This window comes from Lytechinus variegatus, chromosome 1 (assembly GCF_018143015.1).
Source record: "Lytechinus variegatus isolate NC3 chromosome 1, Lvar_3.0, whole genome shotgun sequence".
Lineage (NCBI taxonomy): Eukaryota > Metazoa > Echinodermata > Echinoidea > Temnopleuroida > Toxopneustidae > Lytechinus > Lytechinus variegatus.
The window spans coordinates 62,301,446-62,321,991 of record NC_054740.1 but is presented as its reverse complement, the minus strand read 5'-3'; the positions used below and the strand labels follow the sequence as shown (position 1 = coordinate 62,321,991).

Genomic DNA, 20,546 nt, shown 5'->3' with positions numbered 1-20,546 from the left:
AATAAAAAAAATCTGAAAATGATGTGTACGAGTTTCATAAATTGTGCTTTTACTTGGGGTATCTTTCCACAATATTCGTCTGTATTTTAGTGCACTAAATGATTAACTGGATGGTTAGATCTCTAAATTTTATGATTTGGTATGTGCAACAGTCATACTTGTATTCTCGTTCACATCTTAATTTGTTGTCAAGATTGTATACATGTATATTTATTAATTTCTTACAAACAGTCCCAGAAAAACCCGGCATGTTTCCTGATTGGGCTACCCTTATTTATTTGTGTTAAAAAATACATAGATAAAATGAAATAGATATATAGTCAGTTGTAACATTTTCAAAGAAAGACCTGAAAATATGTAAATATTTGACTAAATTTGAAGAAAAACAAATTAAACACTTTTAGGGATAGTTTTGAAAACCTGATGACCCCTCAAGAACAATGCACATAAATTTTGAAGGAAAAGATAATTTATGAAGAATCTTGTGGTTATTTTGAATGACAAATGTGCTCTCGTGCAATAAGTATTTCAGTAGCAAATTAGACAGTGTCAGTAAAACACTAATGAGCTCTCTGGATTTTATCTGTGTTTAGCAAACTGCCCCTACCTATATTCCAGAATTCTCCTACTTTATCAATATGTAACATGAAACATACACATTTATTTTAATCTCTTCACTTTGTTATCCATCAACCCCCCCCCCCACACACACACACAAGTTCTACAAAAAGTACACTTCCACAACAAATGAAGAAAATTGACATTCAGGAATCTTCAAAATATTTCAAATATATATATTTTTTGAGATTATATATTCTCAGTTAGGATCAGCAAAATAGCAACCTGCACTTGCAATATGCGGCACAGTAAAACACAAAATATCTGCCCTTTTATCCACAAATGTAATATACGTTCATAGAAATCTTTCATGGACTTGAAGCGGAATGTCACAACAAAATATCAGAGATCACAAAATATATATATATCAAATATCAGTATTACACAAAAACACAAGGTGAATTATATAAGACTGTACTGGAATACAAACAGATAAAGGTGGATTTCAAAACATGGATGGAATAATTGAGGAGGCAGTAACTCTCCTTTAACCGTGAGGTAATCATCATTGAATGATTTAAAGCTGAATGTGATTCTCTCTACCAGAAACAAGATAACAGTGTAAATTTGTTGGTAGTTTGCGAGTATACAGAGGTAAAAACATTGTATGATTTGCCAGATTGGAATTTTGTGACACCAAGGAATGAAAATGCATGTATAGCTTGCCATACAGGAGCAAAACATCTCAAAATATATATACCTATTTGGTTTACTTGGTGTACTGTGTGCAAACAATGAATAACTTTCACAGTCTCAAATACAAGTACAATTCAAATTTCATGAGACATGTCTATCGGGGGCGTAGACATTGTTTACTTGAAAAATGATTGAATGACAGAAGAGAGAAGTTGAGATACTAGAGAGAAGAGAGATAGCATGAGTGAGAGAGGGAGAGAAAGAGAGGGGAGGGGGAAGATAACAAAGGGCAGAGAGGGGGAAGAAAACAAAGGGCAGATAGGGGGGGGGGGGGTAGAAAAAGAAGAGGAGGCAAAGGGAGATCTTTTAGCATTCAACAAATTGAGCAATCAAAATATTTAAAAAATACATATGAGGTGCACATCTGAGTCATACAGTGATATAGAATGTTCTACTTCAAATGGAAAAAAAATATGATGGCCTATATCGTAAAGTATCTAGGAACAATATTCAGAGATAATATCATTGTGTAGACGTTTTACATTTATAAAAGGTTTGCAATTTTACTGGCAAATTTTGTTGATTCTGATATGGGATAATGCGTATATAAGCAACACATTTTGACCCTTTTTTTTCTCTTCCCATTAAAAAAAAGAAGAAGTATGTTTAACTTTAATATCAGTTTGAAATTGCTGATTTTGTATATTTTTTCCTAATAGTACAAAGCAAATTACACTGAAAAGCAACAATACAGTATTATTATTGAATTTCTAAAAATGTGACCATACTCTTGGCCAGTGATTGCTATTAAGAATACCTCATAAAAAGTGAATGATCGATTTAAAAGAAAAGCAGGAAACAAAGAAAATCTTTTCTGAACTGAACACAAAATCTTAAAACATTTGTTTCAGTTTGTTTGAAGTACATTATATTTACATGTAAAAAATATGCAAGAACAAAAACTGTGACATGAAATCTTATTATATGACATGTACTTTTTTTTTTTCAAAAACACTCTTTTTTTCACACAAAAATTTGTACATATTGGGCGGTTGAACACTGATAAGGCTTATTTTAGGCCACTGAAGAATAATCGATGCAATAAAATTGCAAAACGAGATATCTCGGTGAAATCCTAATTGTAATACAAATTAAAAAAAAAACAATTATAATGATAATAAATAAAAACAAAACATGAATAGGTATCACAATAGATTTTCAATATTATTTAAACGCTGAATCTTCAATTTTCCTTTTTTTTATCAAAGGCATTAAAGAGTAAATTGTGCATCTTGGATGACGAATAACAATAATAAAGAGTCATTTAAATTTGTCACAGATTCTATGAGGAATTACTGATTATCATGAGTGGGGTGTCAAAATTAGCTGCAAAAAAGGAGGCCATTTTAATTTGTCTCTAAACTGATCATTTGATTATTTTCCCATCCCGTTCATGGGAAATTAAATCTTGAAACTCCTCTATCAAAGGATTTTTTTTTCATTGCAATGGTATTGCGATAAAATCAGATAACAAGATCAAGAAAACAAAAAGCTGATCTCTTTCTTCACTGAATATATGTCATTTGGAAAATAAGAATTTATAATAATCAGATCCAAGGAGAGTATCCATTCTGGATTAAACAGTAAAATCACTGATATCTGCAAATGTGTTTTTTTATAAAGGATTATGACATGACTCCCTATTCGACTAGACCTCTAGGAAGAACAGAGCCATTATATCAATGGTTCTGAATAGAGTGATCCATATGTATACTTTTAAGTGCTTATATATTTATATTTAATCTCATATCTTGTGCAATGAATTTTGTTGTGATTTTTATATGGTAGATAAAACCAAACCAAAAACACAGGACAATCGTGTTTATAAGAATAAGGTTGGACATCATACTGAGTCTTACTGAATAATCCACAAATGAGATAATTCATAAATAATGTATCACATTTTGAACCTTTGTGAGTACTGCTGAGAGAGAAGAGAAAATCAAGTAACCTGAATGTGATACCATGTTTCACAGATACTTAAAAAGACATCAAAATTATGGAAAATTTATCAGAAATGTTAGTTTTGAAGAATGATTTTAAATCATTCATTTGCATATATTCCAAAGTATTAAAAATACTAAGAGTTGACTACTAAAAAACAAATAAGATCATTAAGAACAAAACAAATCATAATCTTCTTTCTCGTTCACAAATTGCACTTGAGTCTCTAACAATACTTAGCTACTATACAATTTAAATACTTCAAATAATTTTGTTTTCAACACAAAAGTAAAGCATCACACGAGTAACCAACACATAAAAAAAATGTTTGAATTCATTCAATGTTGAATTAATATCTTTAAGTTTTCTAACCTACTGAAACCTCTCAATATCAATTATTGACCCAATTCAAACAGCCTGGTTTGCTGAAAATTGTGATAATTATTTAAATATACGGCATACCCATGTAAACAGATAAGGTCAATCTGGCATAATATACCATATATGGAATAATGCCATAATATCATCTTAAAACCCCCATTATTTTTAGTAGTTTGTGTATGCGCCAATTCGCTGTGACAGTGAAAAAGCGTTCAAGCATACAATGAATATATCAATAACTCAAATTGTGTGTCATTTGTATTCTATTGCCACTCTAGGGAGAAATATAAAGAAAGAATTACTAGCATCAAATCAGGGTGTTTAGAACTTTGCTTTCAACATTCAAATTCAAAATTGAAATACATTCAAACCATTTAAGTACTATCACGGACAATACAAATTCAAGGAACATATAAGAATGTAGTAAACATTACAAAAATTGCAAGGTTTCAATGAGTCAGTATAACAAGTGACATAAAATAGCAAATATTTACAAACCAATTGCTATTGTTTTTCTTAAATTGCAAAAAAAACACATAATACTTTTTCATTCTGAAATAAAATTTGCATAATATTTACATAAATATGCTGGCACTCAATGCTATGTTACATAAATGTACAATTCTGAAATATTATTGGCATGAAAATAAAGAGATTTAATTCCTTATTTTCTAAAATGTTGTTCATACATGGCACATGTAACAAGAGAGTGAGAAACAACAGAATAAATCAATGTAAGGAGTTTGCATAAATTAAATTTGTGATAAGTGCTTCGTGATGCAGACATGCTTCCTGTGAGTGGTGTTGTATTGTGACAAAATTATGAAAGTTAGGGGGATTTTCACAAAGAGCTAAACCTGATTAAAAATCATGCATAAGTGCCAATGCACACATAATATTCAATGCATTAACTTATCGATCAATTAATATTCTGGTAAAATCAAGTGCTCTTACATTATTTATAGTGGAATATTCAATATTAAGGATGACTTTTTTATCAATGTCTTGTCATTTGAAATCATGTGGCCATCGTAATAAAATAATAACCAATCCAATTGAATCTAATTCAGATAAATAAATTCAAAGTCAATCTCGTTCTTACAACCTTCATTTGATTTCACATATTCAAACTATTTTAATATCTACAACAATGGTATAAAAGTAATCCTAAATCCTATTCATCAAATGAATTCCTACGATTGTGAAATTTGTGAGTGAAAAATACAAGGCACTTAAATGTAATATCAATAAAGGTACAAACGACATACATCTTCCTCTTATTATACTTGCAGCATTACAAACCATACAATAACGGTACATCTTTCTAAAATACACCACAGAAACAATACATGGAGTTGATGCATAGTGCAAGAGATGTGCATTTAAAACTGAGAAAAGAGATATCAAAAAATCAAAATAAAATTTGCTGTTTATCTTACAGATACAATGATATAATAGAGTCTGGCAAATGGCAGGGGTATTTTGGCTCGTTTGCTTAGGGAAACCCAGGCATTCAAGTTAAAAGCATGGAATTACAGGCTGATAGGCCTTTAAAAATATTGGGTACCGGTAATAGAAAACAATTTCAATGATGCAAGACCATTTTTACAACCAATATGGGTTCTACCAATAAACTAATTGTTTAGCATTGTTACTTTTAATAATAAAGTTATCTTGCAATATGGGAATTGCGTATTAAATTATTTGACATGCCATAGGCTGAAAAGTCAAAACTTTTTTGGGTCAATCTGTTTTTTTGTTGTTTAATTCTAGGGTAAACTGGTTAAAAATCTAACCCTATTAAATACCCTAAACCTAAAGCTAAATCTTAAAGCTGATCCCACTCCTAGTCTTCGGACCCTGAGACTCAATCCTACGACTCTAATTGAAAGACAAGAATCAGAACCACTCAGGTTATCACCTAACAACTGAAATTAATCTTAAGTGAGATGGGAACAAACTTTTGTAATTTGAGTGGTTTACAGCTTCGAAAATTGATCTTAGCATACAGTGAATCACCTCCTCCTGGTTTCAAATAAAAAGGTCACCGACTGATAGAGCCAAGATATATTTCAGGACTGTGTTAAATTCCTTTCATTCTTAATATTAATCAGGCCATGTTTATATCATCTTACTAATATTCACCAGTGTCCCCCCTTCCCCAAAAATAACAAAGCTTAAAGGGGTGGTCCAGGCTGAAAATATTTATATCTTAATACACAGAGTACAATTCACTGAGCAAAACGACGAAAATTTCCCCAAAAAAGGATAACAAATAATGTTATTGAAGTTTAAAGTTTAGCAATATTTTGTGAAAACAGTCATCATGAATATTCATTAGGCAAGCTGATGATGTCACATCTCCACTTTCCGTTTTCTTATGTTATTACATAAAATCATAATTTTTTCATTATTTCATACCTGTGTGAATAATATGGCTCCCTTATAATGAAAAAAGTTGCAGCAATAAATATCTAATGCACTAAATCAGTTGTCAATCAAATTTTTCTGGTTCTTGGAGGAAAAAATTTGAACAAACTTAATTTCATATAATAAAATACAAAAAAACAAGTGGAGATGGACATCATCAGCCCACCTAATGAATAATCATGACGACTGTTTTTACGAAATATTACTAAACTTAAAAATTCAATAACTTTGCTATTTGTTGTCCGTTTTTGATGAAATTTTCGGCATTTTGCTCAGTGAATTCTACTCTATTTATTAAGCTATAAATACTTTCAGCCTGGACCACCCCTTTAAAAAAGGCACATCATTTAGGCATCACAGTTTGAGGCACTGCAATATTGATGAAATACTTCATCTTCAAGGTGGTGCATATGCAGTGAAAAACACTGGGGTAAGGTGGGTCAAATTGCAGTGATAGATACCTGCCAATGATCCTCTTCAAATTCAAATTCTTGTTGTTCCGATTCACATGCCATGGCAAACAGGGCAAGAAAAGTTTATAATTTTCTTATCTTAAAATATAAAACATATCTATTTTTGTTTTATTTGGATATACCTTTAAATTCAACAATTTATTTTGTACTTTGAAATAAGAATAAAATGTTCTTACAATTTTACAGGATGGCTTGTATGTACACATGTATCTTTGTGAGTGTTTGTATTTCAAAATGGAACTTGACTTGTACTGCAAAACAATGTCAGTCTATATCCTTAAGTGCCAGACATACAGATCTAAGTAGTCATGGACCTAAAGTACAGATGTGGTAGGTCCATGATGTAATAGTGCTATTAATAAAGAAGCCCCCCCCTCAAGTTCTGAATGTGAAATCTCAGAATCAAAGTGCATTTACTGATTAAGGTTGGGTCAAGGATATCTCCCTATGTTCTGACCAAAGTATATGCAATATATTGGAGAAATCTTATCTCATGTCCTTCGCCTCATGGTTCCAGGATGCAGTCTCTGATAGGTATCCTAAATGAGGCATTTTGGGTAGTCAGTTCTTGATAGAATGACAACTGGAACTTCCCATAATTTGATGACTGACAATGAAGATGATGCAAAAAGAAGAAAAAAGATGCTGATGCTGTTCCCCTCCCAGGGACAGGTGACACCAAAGAAATAATACTAATAATAATGATGGTGAAAACATTGGATGAGCTCCTTGAATGATATCCTCAGGTAGGCACTTGTGATCATGTTTCAATGTTGACTTTCAAATGGAATCTATCTTTCTGTTTTATACTTGACTTTCAGCTGGAATGGTGATGATTGGTGGTGATGGTGTAAAATTTTGAAAATGATGCTGAATGTGCACAAATGGTAGGTGTTGTCTTTGACTGGTGTCTTCAGATAGGCACTTCTGATCACACCACTCACTCGGAACACGGTGACTCTCATGTGCAATCAACCTTCAAAGACTGAGTGGCACAGATGTGTGATGTCTTCAGATAGGCACACCACCCAATCAGAACATGATGACATATTTCATCATTCTTCAACGACTGATGGATGATACAGATGTCCGAATCGTGATCCTCTGAGCTCAAAGAAAAGGTGCATGGGTGCAGGTCTGAAGATATGATCTTCTTTGTTTTCGTCCTCATGGGCATATGACCCCTTCCTTTTAAAAGTAGGCACCCTTGAGATCATCATATAGGATCCATTCCACTAGATTTCTACAAACTACAGCTCCTAAGGAGTCCTCACTGCTGAGCCATGCAGTTGTTCCTAGTCTACCTCTAATGAGTCCTGTGCTCTACAAACAAGGGTAACAACTGTCCTCCTACGCTATACAATCCGCGGTAAGAATTGGCCGCTTTGTTTTGTCTCGTTCTTTTCATCGAGTTCTAAGTTTTCAATAATCTTCTCCGAATCCTCAACCTCAATGACCTCCATAGAGGGGGCTTTATCTTCCGCAAGAAGTGGCTTGACCTGTGAGATTGTCAAATTAGACAGAAAAAAAAATCATGATGGCAATGCTTTGTTCGGGTAAAAAGAAATCACCCTTTTAATCCCTTAAACTCACACATTCTTTTATGGTGGCAGATTGTTTAGTGTAACTGGACCAACCCTTTGGAACAAACTCATAAAAAATTTCTTTGCATGATCAAATAGTAAATACATGTAATAGGCATATTTTGGCTCATTTCTTTGTTATATCATGATACAAGTTTTTTCTATATTAAAGAATACATAGAGAAGCATCATGTTTATTATAATACATCATTAATATTGTTATCATTATTACCCCTATCTCTAAACTAACCTTATTAACTGGTTTCTCTGCTGTCAGGTCAACGTTCCCAAGATGAATTGGTGGCATGACAAAATCAGACTTGGTATTTAGATTAGACTTCTCTCTTGAAAGTCGCAATCCATTTTTCTTCAGGACTTCTGAGGAATCTTCTGTAAACACAGAAAAGATGAACGATATGCAGTATAACATACATTGCAATCATGCTATGAATTTGTATCACCCAGTAACTACAACATATTTGGTTACAAATTATTTTTCATGGTTGCACCGGTTGCTTGGATGGTCTATTAATTATCTAAAATTATACTCCGTCTCAATAAAACATCATTGGGGAAGAAGGATTTACCAGTACCATACTATTCTCAGCAAGTAAGAATCATCTGTAAGTAAGGAAAAGATGCAAGATATGTAATTTAACTTTTGATATATTGAAATGATGAAATTACTTTGTAACACTGATATATTTTGTAGCAAATTAATGCTTGGATTGTCTGTTCTCTTCTCTATATCATACTTAATTTTGATAAAGTATAATTAGGAAAAAACAAATTAACCCATTCGATTACCAAATAATTCTTAGAAAGAAAGTATTAAAACAAATCAAAGCAGACATCATTAAATGAAAATAAAAAGATTGATCTCATCAAAGTTTCCGGAAGAACTCAGATGCACTCTCATTTACTTCTAATCCTTAATTGTAAAAGGGATTGCAACAAACTATAGGCTTGTTCTTGTCTAAAACAATAACAGAAAAAAAATATCCATCTTTACAGAGACACTTCACCTACCTGTATTTTCCTTAGTTGAGTTGCTCTGCTTCTCCTTCCTTTCCCTCACCCTTGCACTGCCCTTGGCGCTCCCTTTGGCGCTGCCCTTGGCCTGGACCACGCCCTTATTCACTGCCGGCAGCTGGAAGACCCCTCCACTTGACCCTTCACCCTTGACCTCCTGCTCCTTAGATGCCGCTTCCTCCTTTTGCATCTCTCTGACAGTTTGCTGGTGATGCGTACTGTGTTGATGCTTGTTTCTATGGTGATGATGATGGTGGTTGGTGGTGGTGGATGAGGAGGAGGAAGCGGTGACGTTGGATGACCGGTGTTTGTCCTTGGATTTGGCATGTGGGATGCCCTCTTGGATGAAGGCATGCTGCAAGGCTTGGTCTGGCGATATCCTCTGGGAGGGATCCCATCTAAGAAGCAATCAATCAACATCAGATTATCAAAAATAACTCTTAATAGTGCAAGGACAATGAATCACATCTTAGCCTTATTTCCTAAAGACTTTGATTATGGTAACATCATCTTCATGGTATCTACAGCGGATATCTTGATTTTGACCAGCTCCTGGGCCATTGGTTCAAAACCCAGAAATTGAGTAATTTCTTTCAGCGAGAAATGAGACCACAATACTAACAATAACAGGATTTATATCACACCTTCTCTATTCCAAGGTGCACTATTATTATTACTTCATTACCCTAGCTTTAGCTAAAGTTGCCGTTTCGTGTGCAGTGCATTCAAGGAATCAATTCTGCCGGGTACCCATTCGCCTCACCTGGGTTGAGTGCTGCCTAAAAAAAACTACACCATGGCTTAGATTCCCACCCAACACACTCTGTCCAGAGACCGAGTCACAGGGCCACAAAACTCCACAATACCCCACCCCCCCAAAAAAAAAAAATGCTTACTCTAAACATCTCTTGATAAAGTCTAAAAACTGAGGATCGCCTGTCTTGACTGCATAACCCAGATCCTTTGTGTTGGGTCGCCTCTTCTTTCCTTTACTGTTTGTAATGCACCTTGGGTTTCCTCTTGAATCTATCATAAAATATACAAATAAGATCATTGCTAAACATTAATTATAACAACCACCAACAAATAAGACACCTTTCTGTGTGTTTACGAATACTGCTTCTCATTGGAGCATTATTTTGTAAAAGAAAACTGTCTGTAGATGACTGGCTATACAGAACAATTTCACTGGTTCAATTAATCTATGGCAAAGTGCTATTCAGAAAAATTGGTCTTTCTTTAATTGCAAACAGAAATTTTTGAATGTAGATCAGGGGACTGTTTCATGAAGCTGTTCATAATTTAAGAGCGACTTTAAGAACGACCGGTGGACCTTTCTTATGCGCTAAACCATTGCAGATGAATGTACCATTTTCCACAAGAAAGGATCACCAGTCGTTCTTAAAGTCGCTCTTAACTTACAAACAGCTTTCACCTGCCCATGAGACTCTGCTGGTTCTTTTTAATGACCTTTATGTCCCAATGATAAAACATGCCTGGAGAGGATTAAATTATTTCTCAATGCAACTGTAATAGAATTGCAGTCGAAGTAATGCAACTTTCAAAAAAAAGTTCAATGAGCTTTGAGCCATTTCTGTCTGTAATGCTTTGTTATTTGATGTTATGAGAGATCGTAACTAGGTATGTCAAGCTCTTACCAAAGAATAGTCTTCTCCTTTGAGCTTCTTCAATGATGTGAGGTGGAGGAAGTCCAAAGATCTGAGGGAAAGTAATTGAAAAAAATTGAGGTATCTACATATGAATGAACCAAGCAAGTAAAATTACTTACTTGAAATCAACTCGAGAATTTATTCTAAAAAGTGATTATTAAACAATTCTCGTGTTAAACACTGAAAAACACACTTTTGCAATGAATTTTACTCCAACTGTCTTTCAAAGAGAAGGGGTAATGAAATGGTGTGTCTGATGATATATCCTATCACACAACATATAACAACTTCTTGTCTGACGTCACAAAATAAAAAATTTGAAAATTAACTAGAACTATCATCGAAGGTGAATAATACCCCTACCGTAAGCTGTTACCACAGCAACAGTTTCCAACACAAGTCTTGCATACTTTCACTACCACTTTTCCCCATTTCTATTCTGCATTTACTAAAACCAACTTATTATCAGGGTGGAGTTGCCCTCGAATAACTCTTGTTACTGGGTATTATTACTGCCATTAACTCACCTCCATGATACATGCTAGTTGCTCCACCTCATTCTCCCCTGGGAAGAGCGGGTAGCCTGTATAGAGCTCCGCCAGGATACAGCCAAAGCTCCACATGTCAATAGGGAGACCATAGGGTAGCCCAAGGATCACCTCGGGGGATCGGTAGAAACGGGACTGGATGTAGGTGTACACTGGAGAAAAGAGCATGTGAAGTGAAAAAAAAAATGATTAATTCAATCCCGTAAGTGTGCTGTTTGCAAGTTACTATCTGGTGGCTAACTTAATAAGTGATTGGATATATTGATCTAAGTACATGACAGTTCAGCTCAAGTAAATAAAGAAAAAAGAGACTTGTTAGTCAAATGAGGATATTGGTCAATATTTCTTTAACTTGGGGCACTTCTAGGAGGAATTTCTGGCTCCGTCTGACTGTATCTGCATCTCTCTCTCTCCCTCTCTCACTCCATCTGTCTGTTTTGTATCTCTCTGTCAATCAGTGTCTGTCTCTGTCTTTAGCTCCCCCTCTCTCCTTCTGTCTCTGTCCGCCTCTCTCACTCTCATTATCTTCATGCTGCTCTGTAAACATACCTCTCTGGTGTTCATAGCAACTGGAGCCAAAGTCAATGACCTTGATTGAACTCTGACCCTTTTGTCTGAGTAGAATGTTCTCTGGTTTAAGATCACAGTGGATGATGTGTTCTTTGTGTAACATGCGTAGGCACTGCAGCAGGGAGAAGGCAAACCGACGGATGAGGGCAACGCTGAAGCCCTGGAAGTTGTTTTTCTTGATTAATTCATACAGATTCATACTGCAGGATTGGGATAAAAGAAATGGTAGAATTTACTCATCGAGTGATAAACAAACATTTTGTTTCATTTCATCATTGTGTTCATGTTCATAATCATCATCATTATCACTACCACCAACACCATCAATATTGTCATCATCCTCATCATCATCATGATCATCATGATCATCATGACTATCAACACTACCACCAACACCATCAATATCATCATCATCATCATAATCATCATCCTCATCCTCAACCTCAACCTCATCATCATCGTCATCACCACTACCAACAACACCATCAATATATCACCACCACCACCACCATCATCATCATCATCATCATCATCATCACCATCATCATCATCCTCTTCCTCCTCCTCCTTTCTTCTCCTCAATGATTCTCAGGTATAATAATCCTTCTCTAGTTCTCAAAGCCAAATCTTTGAGGTTCATACTCACCCTAATAATTCAAAGGTGATACATAAATGGTTTCTAAAGTAGAAGTATTCTCTCATGTGGATCACATTGTGTGAGTTGTCTCTGTCTTTTCTCCTTAGTGCATCTAATATCTTGACTTCTATTAATGCCTGGTGGTGAAATCTGATCACAAAATAAACAAAATCAATAATAATAATTATTATTCATAGTATAAACAATGAACAAATTGCACTTTACAAAAAAGTGTTGTTGTAGAGTGCGTAAAATAATATTACAAAGCAATAAATGCAGTTTTTGCTGACCAAAATACCTCATCATTCTGAAATAAATATTGTTCTTCGTAATGATCAAAATCATACTTTACAAATTAATGTTTCTGTACAATATAGAAATTCACACTGAATTATCTTTTTCAAGAAAGAATACATGGTATATGAAATAGCAGTTTATTCTCCATCCAAAATTCAGGAGCTAAAAACAGTGAACAGGGGGAAAAAAATCTACTCACCTTTTCTTATTGCGTATAATCTTAATTGCAATCATCTCTCCTAGCTTGTGATCATAGGCTTTGACGACTTGACCGAATGACCCTTTACCTATGACCTCTAAGATCTCATATCTGTATGCTAAATGATCATGTAAAACCTGGAAAAAAAATTAATCATGATGAATTCAAAAATTCAATAATTGCAGCATTTTTAACCTGAATAACTGTGTTGGTGCAATTCCATTTCTTTCAGTTGATCTTTGGGGGCTGATGTTACCGTCATTATATGATGAAAAGTCACCCATATTTACCACATGATAACCCATATTTACATAAATAGAAGCGAGAAAGTTAAAAGAAATCCATTTCATATCCATCTTAAATCAGACGGTAAATAAATAAATAAAAAATAAATGTTTATTTAATAAATTTGATTTTCTTTTCTTATCAGATCAAAATATGTATAACCTAAATCAACAACAGCTTTAATGAGTAAGCAAAACAAAATCCATTTCATATCCATCTTAAATCCTCTCTATCCCACAAAAAGGAAAAGATTTTATATAAATCAAACTATCTAGGACAGACCCATGAACCGCTGCCTTTTAACACGATATCTCAATTTGAGGAAACAACCACTCAACATTCTAACAAAAGGCTGATCGTCTTTTATGACGTCAAACTAAAAACATGACATTTTGATGAATCAGGTCCAATTAGATCATACAATTACCAGCTTTTGTGTTTGAAACTCATTTCAAGGCTACTTTAATTAAATCAACATTACGCGATTCCATGAGCCAGCATAATGGCCTCGTAACACAAGGTGGGGCATAGCAATATTGGTAATATTACTGTTTCTTGCTAATGAAAGTTGATTGGGGGTTAATTGTAGGTCGATACACAGAAGCCAGTGCAGAAGGAGATAATGGCAAAGATCGTTTTGAATACTGACCTGGGGGGTGTTTCACAAAGATTTAGAATGACCTAGAGTCGCAGTTAAATATTGACATGTATATGATATGCAACGAGCATTTGATCAATACGCAGTAGCGCACATCCTCTTGGCATGATCTGACCAATGCGGTGATGTCTTTTACACCGCATGCAACTAGGCATTTAAATGCTACTCTAAGTTATACTTAAATCCTTGTGAAACACCCCCCTAGTGGCCGTTGCATAAAACTTTTTTACCTGAGAAAACTCAGGTTGTTTTTACAGGAGTTTTTGCCCCGTGTCAAAGTCAATGGCAGAAATCAGACTAACCTTAGTTTTCAGTTTTTACCAGAGTTTTCTCAGGTTAAAAGTTTTATGCAACAGGCCCCTGGTGTTAAACCAATAGCATAAATCATGAAACATATATCCATCGCGGCATGAATTTTTCTTAAGGGTTTTTCTGCTTTTAAATGTTTAGTTCACATCGTACAAGCTAAGCTTTTGAGTGAATACCCCCATATCTACAGATAGCTGTCTATTGCTATTTAAAGTCAGCTACAAAAGGATATTTATCAAAAGAGCTCATCACCAGTTGTGTGATAAGTCAATAATAATTTCTGAACATCTTAATGAAACACCCACTTGTGCCCAACATCGTGAAGCTTAGTGACTGATTAATGGGAAGCAATCTAAGATTAATTACATTGAATATTGTACACGATCAATCTTAAAAATCAGTCCTATAATAATAATAATTAACGACATTTATATAGCGCTTATCACAAACAATGTCTCTAAGCGCTTAAGGAAAATAAATAGGAAGACAAGAAATTGATCAATATTATATCGCAGGGCCCGGATGACGAAACATACCTTAATATATGAGCCATTCTCGTCATCATAGCCATTGTTCTGCGACGCCCCTTGGACACCCTCGACTTTCTTGGCCTCTGGGCCCAAGAACCAGACCTCCTGGTAGTCCAGGATCTCTGCTTCTTCAAAGACCGTCAGCTTGTCTCGGTAGTACATCATGGCTTCTGTAATCATAAAGGGGAAAGAGGGGAAATGAGTACTAACCAGGAATATCTGTTGATCTAAGAAATGGTTCATCAATGGTTCCATGTTTATCAGCGTTTTAAACATCACTTTTTGTGTCCGTTGAGGACATGCACAAAACATATGATGAAGATTTTGAAAGTAGTGAAATCATAGATAAAGGTAAGTTACCATGCAGATTAAGTTTGGCAAACACATGCTAAACCCAGCAAAAGGATTGATGGGCATATTTTTCATTTATGCACAGTTGCATTTTATTGGATAATTTTTTTGTCTGAAATGCATTTTCTTTTAATATTTCACAAATTTTGTGATATTGAACATAAACACACCAAATAATAAAAAGTAACAAATAAGGTTGATGTAATTACACCAATAGGTGCTATTTTGACTTAAAAGTAACACCGGAGTAAAACAACTGGGATGGTCATCTATGTACACCAATTAACATCACAGTTTTTAATGTGAACTTACCATTCGGTTTCATGTGTACTCTGCCTTCTTTCCCTTCATTCTTAGATGTTCTTTTCAGTTCATCTCTGTAAATACATCAAATCGAATTCAATAAAATGCTATAAATGAAGCTATACGTTTCATTTCTGTTCATTTTATCATCATATTCATTAAGATGAGATTAGTTTTTTCTAACATAAAATTGATATAAAATTTGGAAAAAAAAGGTCAAGTGGATAGATAGTGAAGCACTAAAACAGAATACATATCTTAAAATAATTGTGATCATTTAAAAGTTAAGTCTGTTGAGCAATTTTAATATATACCCTTCACCCCCATATTACTAATATTGTGAATAAGCATACAGTACCCCTTACATGTCCCTTCCTGTCTGCCTCTCTCTCTCTCTCTCTCTCTCAATCCTTTTCTGTCCCCCTCTCTTTCCCTTTCTCACTCCCATCTCTTCCCTTCCCTCCTTCCATCTCTCACCCTCCCCAGTAGATTCTGTTAAGTCTCCAAAATAGCTTATATCAAACATCACTCATTTTGAGAATGCTGCCCTCTCTTGACCAAACTTGGTAAAAACATAATGACAATGGACATGATTGGTTGAAAGTATCACCAGGGTAAACAAGGCCATGCCCTGTACAGGACCATGTGTATGTATACAGTGTAATGAGGGGGAATGGTGTGTTTCCATAGGGAGTGAACATGGGATCACAAAGTGTTTGCTAGTCATATAGTTTTGTGTTAAAATACACTTTCATTTAAAATGTTTGAAATTAATCCTTCAAAGCTCTTACTAAAAATATATTGAAAAAAGAAGAGCTATTTCAACAATTTAAATAAAAATAAAAACCTTCACTGAAAATGTAAATTGATATGTACATGTATTCCCTAAAATAAAAAAATGCTACTCCAGGGGAGCGTTTCATGAAAGGACTTGTCAGACCTTTTATCCGGCAAGTCCCATTTTATCCGACAGTTGCCATAGTAACAGTGCTTCTCAGCCAATCAATATCAAGAAAATTTGTCAGATCTGACAACATATCAGACAAAAATGTTAATGAAACACTCCCCAGATCCAGTCTCAGATTACCATTTCAAATTATATTCAAAGGTATTAAGAGGGGGCTTTTTTTTGTCGGGGGGGGGGGGGGATGTCCATATTCTCTGTATAGTAGACAAATGAAAGAAAAAAAAAAACTTACAATTTGGTAGGTTGTCTATGAGCCTTTATATGTTCGCCAATGGTTGTCTGGTGAATACCAGAGGCCACTAGGTGCCCCTGAACATTGGTGAGCTGGGGTAAGGACTCCCCCATGGTGCTGCTCTTAGGGCCTAAGGAAAGCTGAGGAAACGTGGTCTGACCTGAGGTCGCCGGTGGAAGACTGTTGGAGAGTTTCTGATAGTGCAATGAAAGGAGACATAAATGCAAAAAAAAATAGAATGAAGACAGTAAAATAACAAGGGGAGCACGAGCATACGGATGGGGGCCTTGAATTAAAGTTGTGTATTTAAATGGTCAAAATTTTTGCTCGCTTGCTTCGTTTGCTCCTTTTTAGAATTATTTTCTGCTACTCCTTGTCTGGCTCATCACGCCCCTGAAGGGGGAGTAAATAATAGGGAGGGGAAAATTGAGGTTGAACAGTAAGAGAGAGAAGAGGAGACATAGTAGAGGGAATGGGCGAGAAAAAGGGATCTCTGAAAAGGGAGTTTATGAGAAAATGTTTTTATATTCAAGAGGAACAAATATCACTTGCTGTTTGTAGTATTAGGCCTTGATAAATGTCAAACAGCTTGATAAGATGGTCTAGATAAAAAGGAGAAGAAGATAAGGAGGAGGAAGAGCAGGAGGAGGAGGAGGAAGAAAAAAAGAAGGAAAAGGTAGAGAAGGAGAAGGAGAAAAAGGGAAAGAATTCTCTCTGTGGAATTGTCCTTTCAAAACACTTCTTCTGCGATATCAAAACATATATTTTCTCTTTCATAAATCTTAAAAACGCATTTTCATTCCACTGCTATATTTCCATTCAATAACTATCTGTAAACATGATATTCATAATCGCCATATCCCTTTCCAAGGCCAATGTAAAAAGCTCTAATACATGTGGCTTCTTCCTTTCATCCCGATGCTGATCCTTGCTTGCCCCCGAGACAAATTTCAGGCTTTCTCCTCATGGAATGAAAGAATGAATCCAAGAAAGTCTTCCAGCATCCTCACTGCTAGGGTTTCAGCCTTAAAATAGCTAGAAGGAGGGCATGCAATATTGGTTCAACACGATATTCTCTTACAAATGAATACACAAGGTCTCTTAATTTTCTTCCCCCCCCCCCCCCCCCCCCCCCCCCCCCCCCCCCCCCCCCTTCATCATTTTCTTGCTGCACTATCATGGGATTTATGCCAGAGCTAAAGTGGGTTAACAATCAACCACCCATGTTATTGAGACTTCAGTTAATGGGTAAGGAAAATTTTCCTTTATCACGATTCTCCCATAACATCCCCTAGTGGCAAGGCTAATTGGTTGTCTATTCTGTTTGATGGAAAGCTTTTGAGATGTCCATGTATTTCCAATGGCTTCTTGAAAAATAGTTTGTGCTGCCTACAAATGTACAAGTATTAATTGGTTCCTTGCAAGGTTACTACTGCCAATGAGAAATGTGGAGACTGAATGATTTCAATGTATTCGAACGGGTTAACTGATTGCTTTTGCTTTGCTGCAATTGTGAAAGACACATTTGTCAGTAAGACAGCATCCTATTTCTAAACATAAGAAATACATTTGATTATTTCGGAATTACCAAGCCCTTTTGAAAAAAGCCATTTAGAATTTGTTTATACAAGAAATGAAATCTGTTATCACTAATAATGATAGTAATAATAATATCTACAAAATCAACTACAATAATGACCAATTTTTCTATGGTTTTCTATTATTTTCTGCCGTTTCCATTTAAAAATGGTGCTATTATTATAGTTATTATATCAAAAAAGATAATGATTGTTATTTACCTCATTTTGAAGGCCATTAGCTCTCCGTCCAAGAACACCATTGATCTGGATGGGCTGACTGGCTTTGACTGCTCCATTGCCTATGTGGTTCTTTTCTCGAGTCTGTTAGGATAAACAAGAATAGACCAGATATTACTATATTTGGTTTCAAATTTAATTGTTGAGGCCTACTGGATAAGCCTCTGGACTTTGAAATAGTGTCTGGGTTTGATTCCCAGGCATGCCATGATTTCGGTCAGCAAGAAATAGATCCATATTGTGCTTCACTGAACCCAGGTGAGGTAACTGGGTACTCGGTAGAATTAAGCTATAGCTCGAGCTAAAGCTGGGGGTAAAAATGGTTGCGCTTTGTATCCTCTGGCAAAAAGCGCTATTATAACAATGATGTAAGTAAGAAAAGCAGCATATAACGAAAGAGAAGAAGAAATCTGCCTACTTCTAATAAACCTGAAGTCTTCATCCCATAAATGTATGTCGCACAGATTTAAAATCCATCAGTGTTTTCATTTCACCACAACTATACAATAAAATCCAATGGGAGTTTCAATTTCACTCAATTTCCACTGCCACAACCCACAATGCTGATAATTCTTCGCAAGTAAGAGCCAGAGTGATTCCGTCACTCAAATATCATTTCACGTTACGTCCCTTGATATGGGTGGTATTAAAAGTACATTTGAAAATGGTCAGCAGCAAGTTGATTCTTTAAAATGACAACATGCTCTGTGATCAGATGTAATAAACAGCTACACGATTGACTTTACATGACACCAAATTTAACCATCCATTCAAAACTCGACAACCAAAACTATCTTTCGATTCATTCAGAGCAGAGGTAATTAAAGTTGCCGACTGACAGCTCAGTGTACATCCTGGCATATCTTGTGTAGAGGTGAAATTCATTACGGAATTACAAATAGACTCGGGCAGGTGTTGTGCTCGTATATTAAAGATAGAAAAACGGCTGCTGTTTGATTGTACAATTCGACTTGATACTATTCATCTTGCACAGTGGAGGCAAAAATAGCCAAATCGATAATGACACAGGCTGCTTCATGTTTGGGTTTCATGATATTTGTTTCCAGTTGAAGATGGAGTCAACTAAGCTGAGTTGAATTAATATTTCTACTGTCATATTTTCATAAAAACAAAATTGGTGAAGAGAATTTCATTTGCATACTGGGTAAATGTAATTACCCAGACATGTCCTCATTCTTATTGATATAATAATAATAATGATTATAACTTAGTATTGAACGAACTACTAGTATTCAGAATTAATGAAAATGGTTTGAAGAAATACACCAGGTAGAAAATTATTCATTTTTCTTCAATTTTCAGGGGCTACATGTCCTTTTCACAACCTACATGCCAAATCTGCAAAAGTGGATAAGCTTAACATTGCTATGAATGGGTATCTTCTGGGGCTCTTTATTGCATTATTGGTAATTTTTTCCACGTAATATTCTATTTTCCTCCTCATAATCATGATCATTGCCACATCACTTATCATAATTGCAGTTATTTTAGAAAATGAAATTCATTCAATATCTAGATCATCTTGTTATCTTTTTTATTTAATTGCAGGGAAATAAACTTTGCACTTCCTTTCATTTGCTTTTATTTCATAGATTGTATCCATTCTTAAACTTTTAGATCAAGGGTGCATGGATTTGGCTTAGTTTGGGTCAATGATACATTGCCATTCAACTTGATTTAAATTGTTTGTTTCGGCGTTCAGATCTCACCCTAGCCAACAACATGTTTTGTCTTTGAATGATTCATTATATCTTGTTATTGCCTTGACTATTCTATCATGTCAATATTGAACCAACAGGTTTGAAAATCTATAGCTTTGCCAGAGTTTGACATTACAAAAGACCTCATTATTTAGATGACACTCGCCGAGGCCACAATATCAAAGGCCTATCTTTAGATAGAGCAAAGGAACGCTTTATTCCTCATTCAACGTCACAGACCGGTCACTCACTTCTTGCTTCCATGGCATGCAGGGATCATTGAAAGAGTCGGTGA

General features: G+C 35.1%; 1 protein-coding gene and 1 long non-coding RNA gene across 4 annotated transcripts in view; one reads left to right on the top strand and one right to left on the bottom strand.

Moving 5' to 3' along the window:
• The first annotated feature begins 2,881 nt into the window (after window positions 1–2,881).
• On the top strand, window positions 2,882–7,650 carry LOC121419118. The gene is made up of 2 exons (XR_005970556.1): window positions 2,882–5,824; window positions 6,471–7,650. It is a non-coding gene; the product is annotated as an uncharacterized LOC121419118 (long non-coding RNA).
• LOC121419098 (dual specificity tyrosine-phosphorylation-regulated kinase 4-like) overlaps window positions 6,761–20,546 on the bottom strand; it is a 37,951-nt gene continuing 24,165 nt past the window's right edge. For 2 of the 3 annotated variants that reach the window (XM_041613412.1, XM_041613427.1), the window contains exons 2-14: window positions 18,513–18,614; window positions 16,714–16,907; window positions 15,524–15,588; window positions 14,867–15,030; window positions 13,079–13,215; window positions 12,592–12,732; window positions 11,925–12,145; window positions 11,355–11,527; window positions 10,816–10,876; window positions 10,054–10,183; window positions 9,155–9,555; window positions 8,376–8,515; window positions 6,761–8,041 (exon numbers count right to left, since the gene is read on the bottom strand). In XM_041613412.1, coding sequence (XP_041469346.1) covers window positions 7,898–8,041; window positions 8,376–8,515; window positions 9,155–9,555; window positions 10,054–10,183; window positions 10,816–10,876; window positions 11,355–11,527; window positions 11,925–12,145; window positions 12,592–12,732; window positions 13,079–13,215; window positions 14,867–15,030; window positions 15,524–15,588; window positions 16,714–16,907; window positions 18,513–18,614 — 2,073 coding nt within the window. In that variant the 3' untranslated portion in view covers window positions 6,761–7,897. The remainder of the gene's footprint in view (window positions 8,042–8,375; window positions 8,516–9,154; window positions 9,556–10,053; window positions 10,184–10,815; window positions 10,877–11,354; window positions 11,528–11,924; window positions 12,146–12,591; window positions 12,733–13,078; window positions 13,216–14,866; window positions 15,031–15,523; window positions 15,589–16,713; window positions 16,908–18,512; window positions 18,615–20,546) is intronic. The other variant, XM_041613420.1, reaches the window with a different exon arrangement.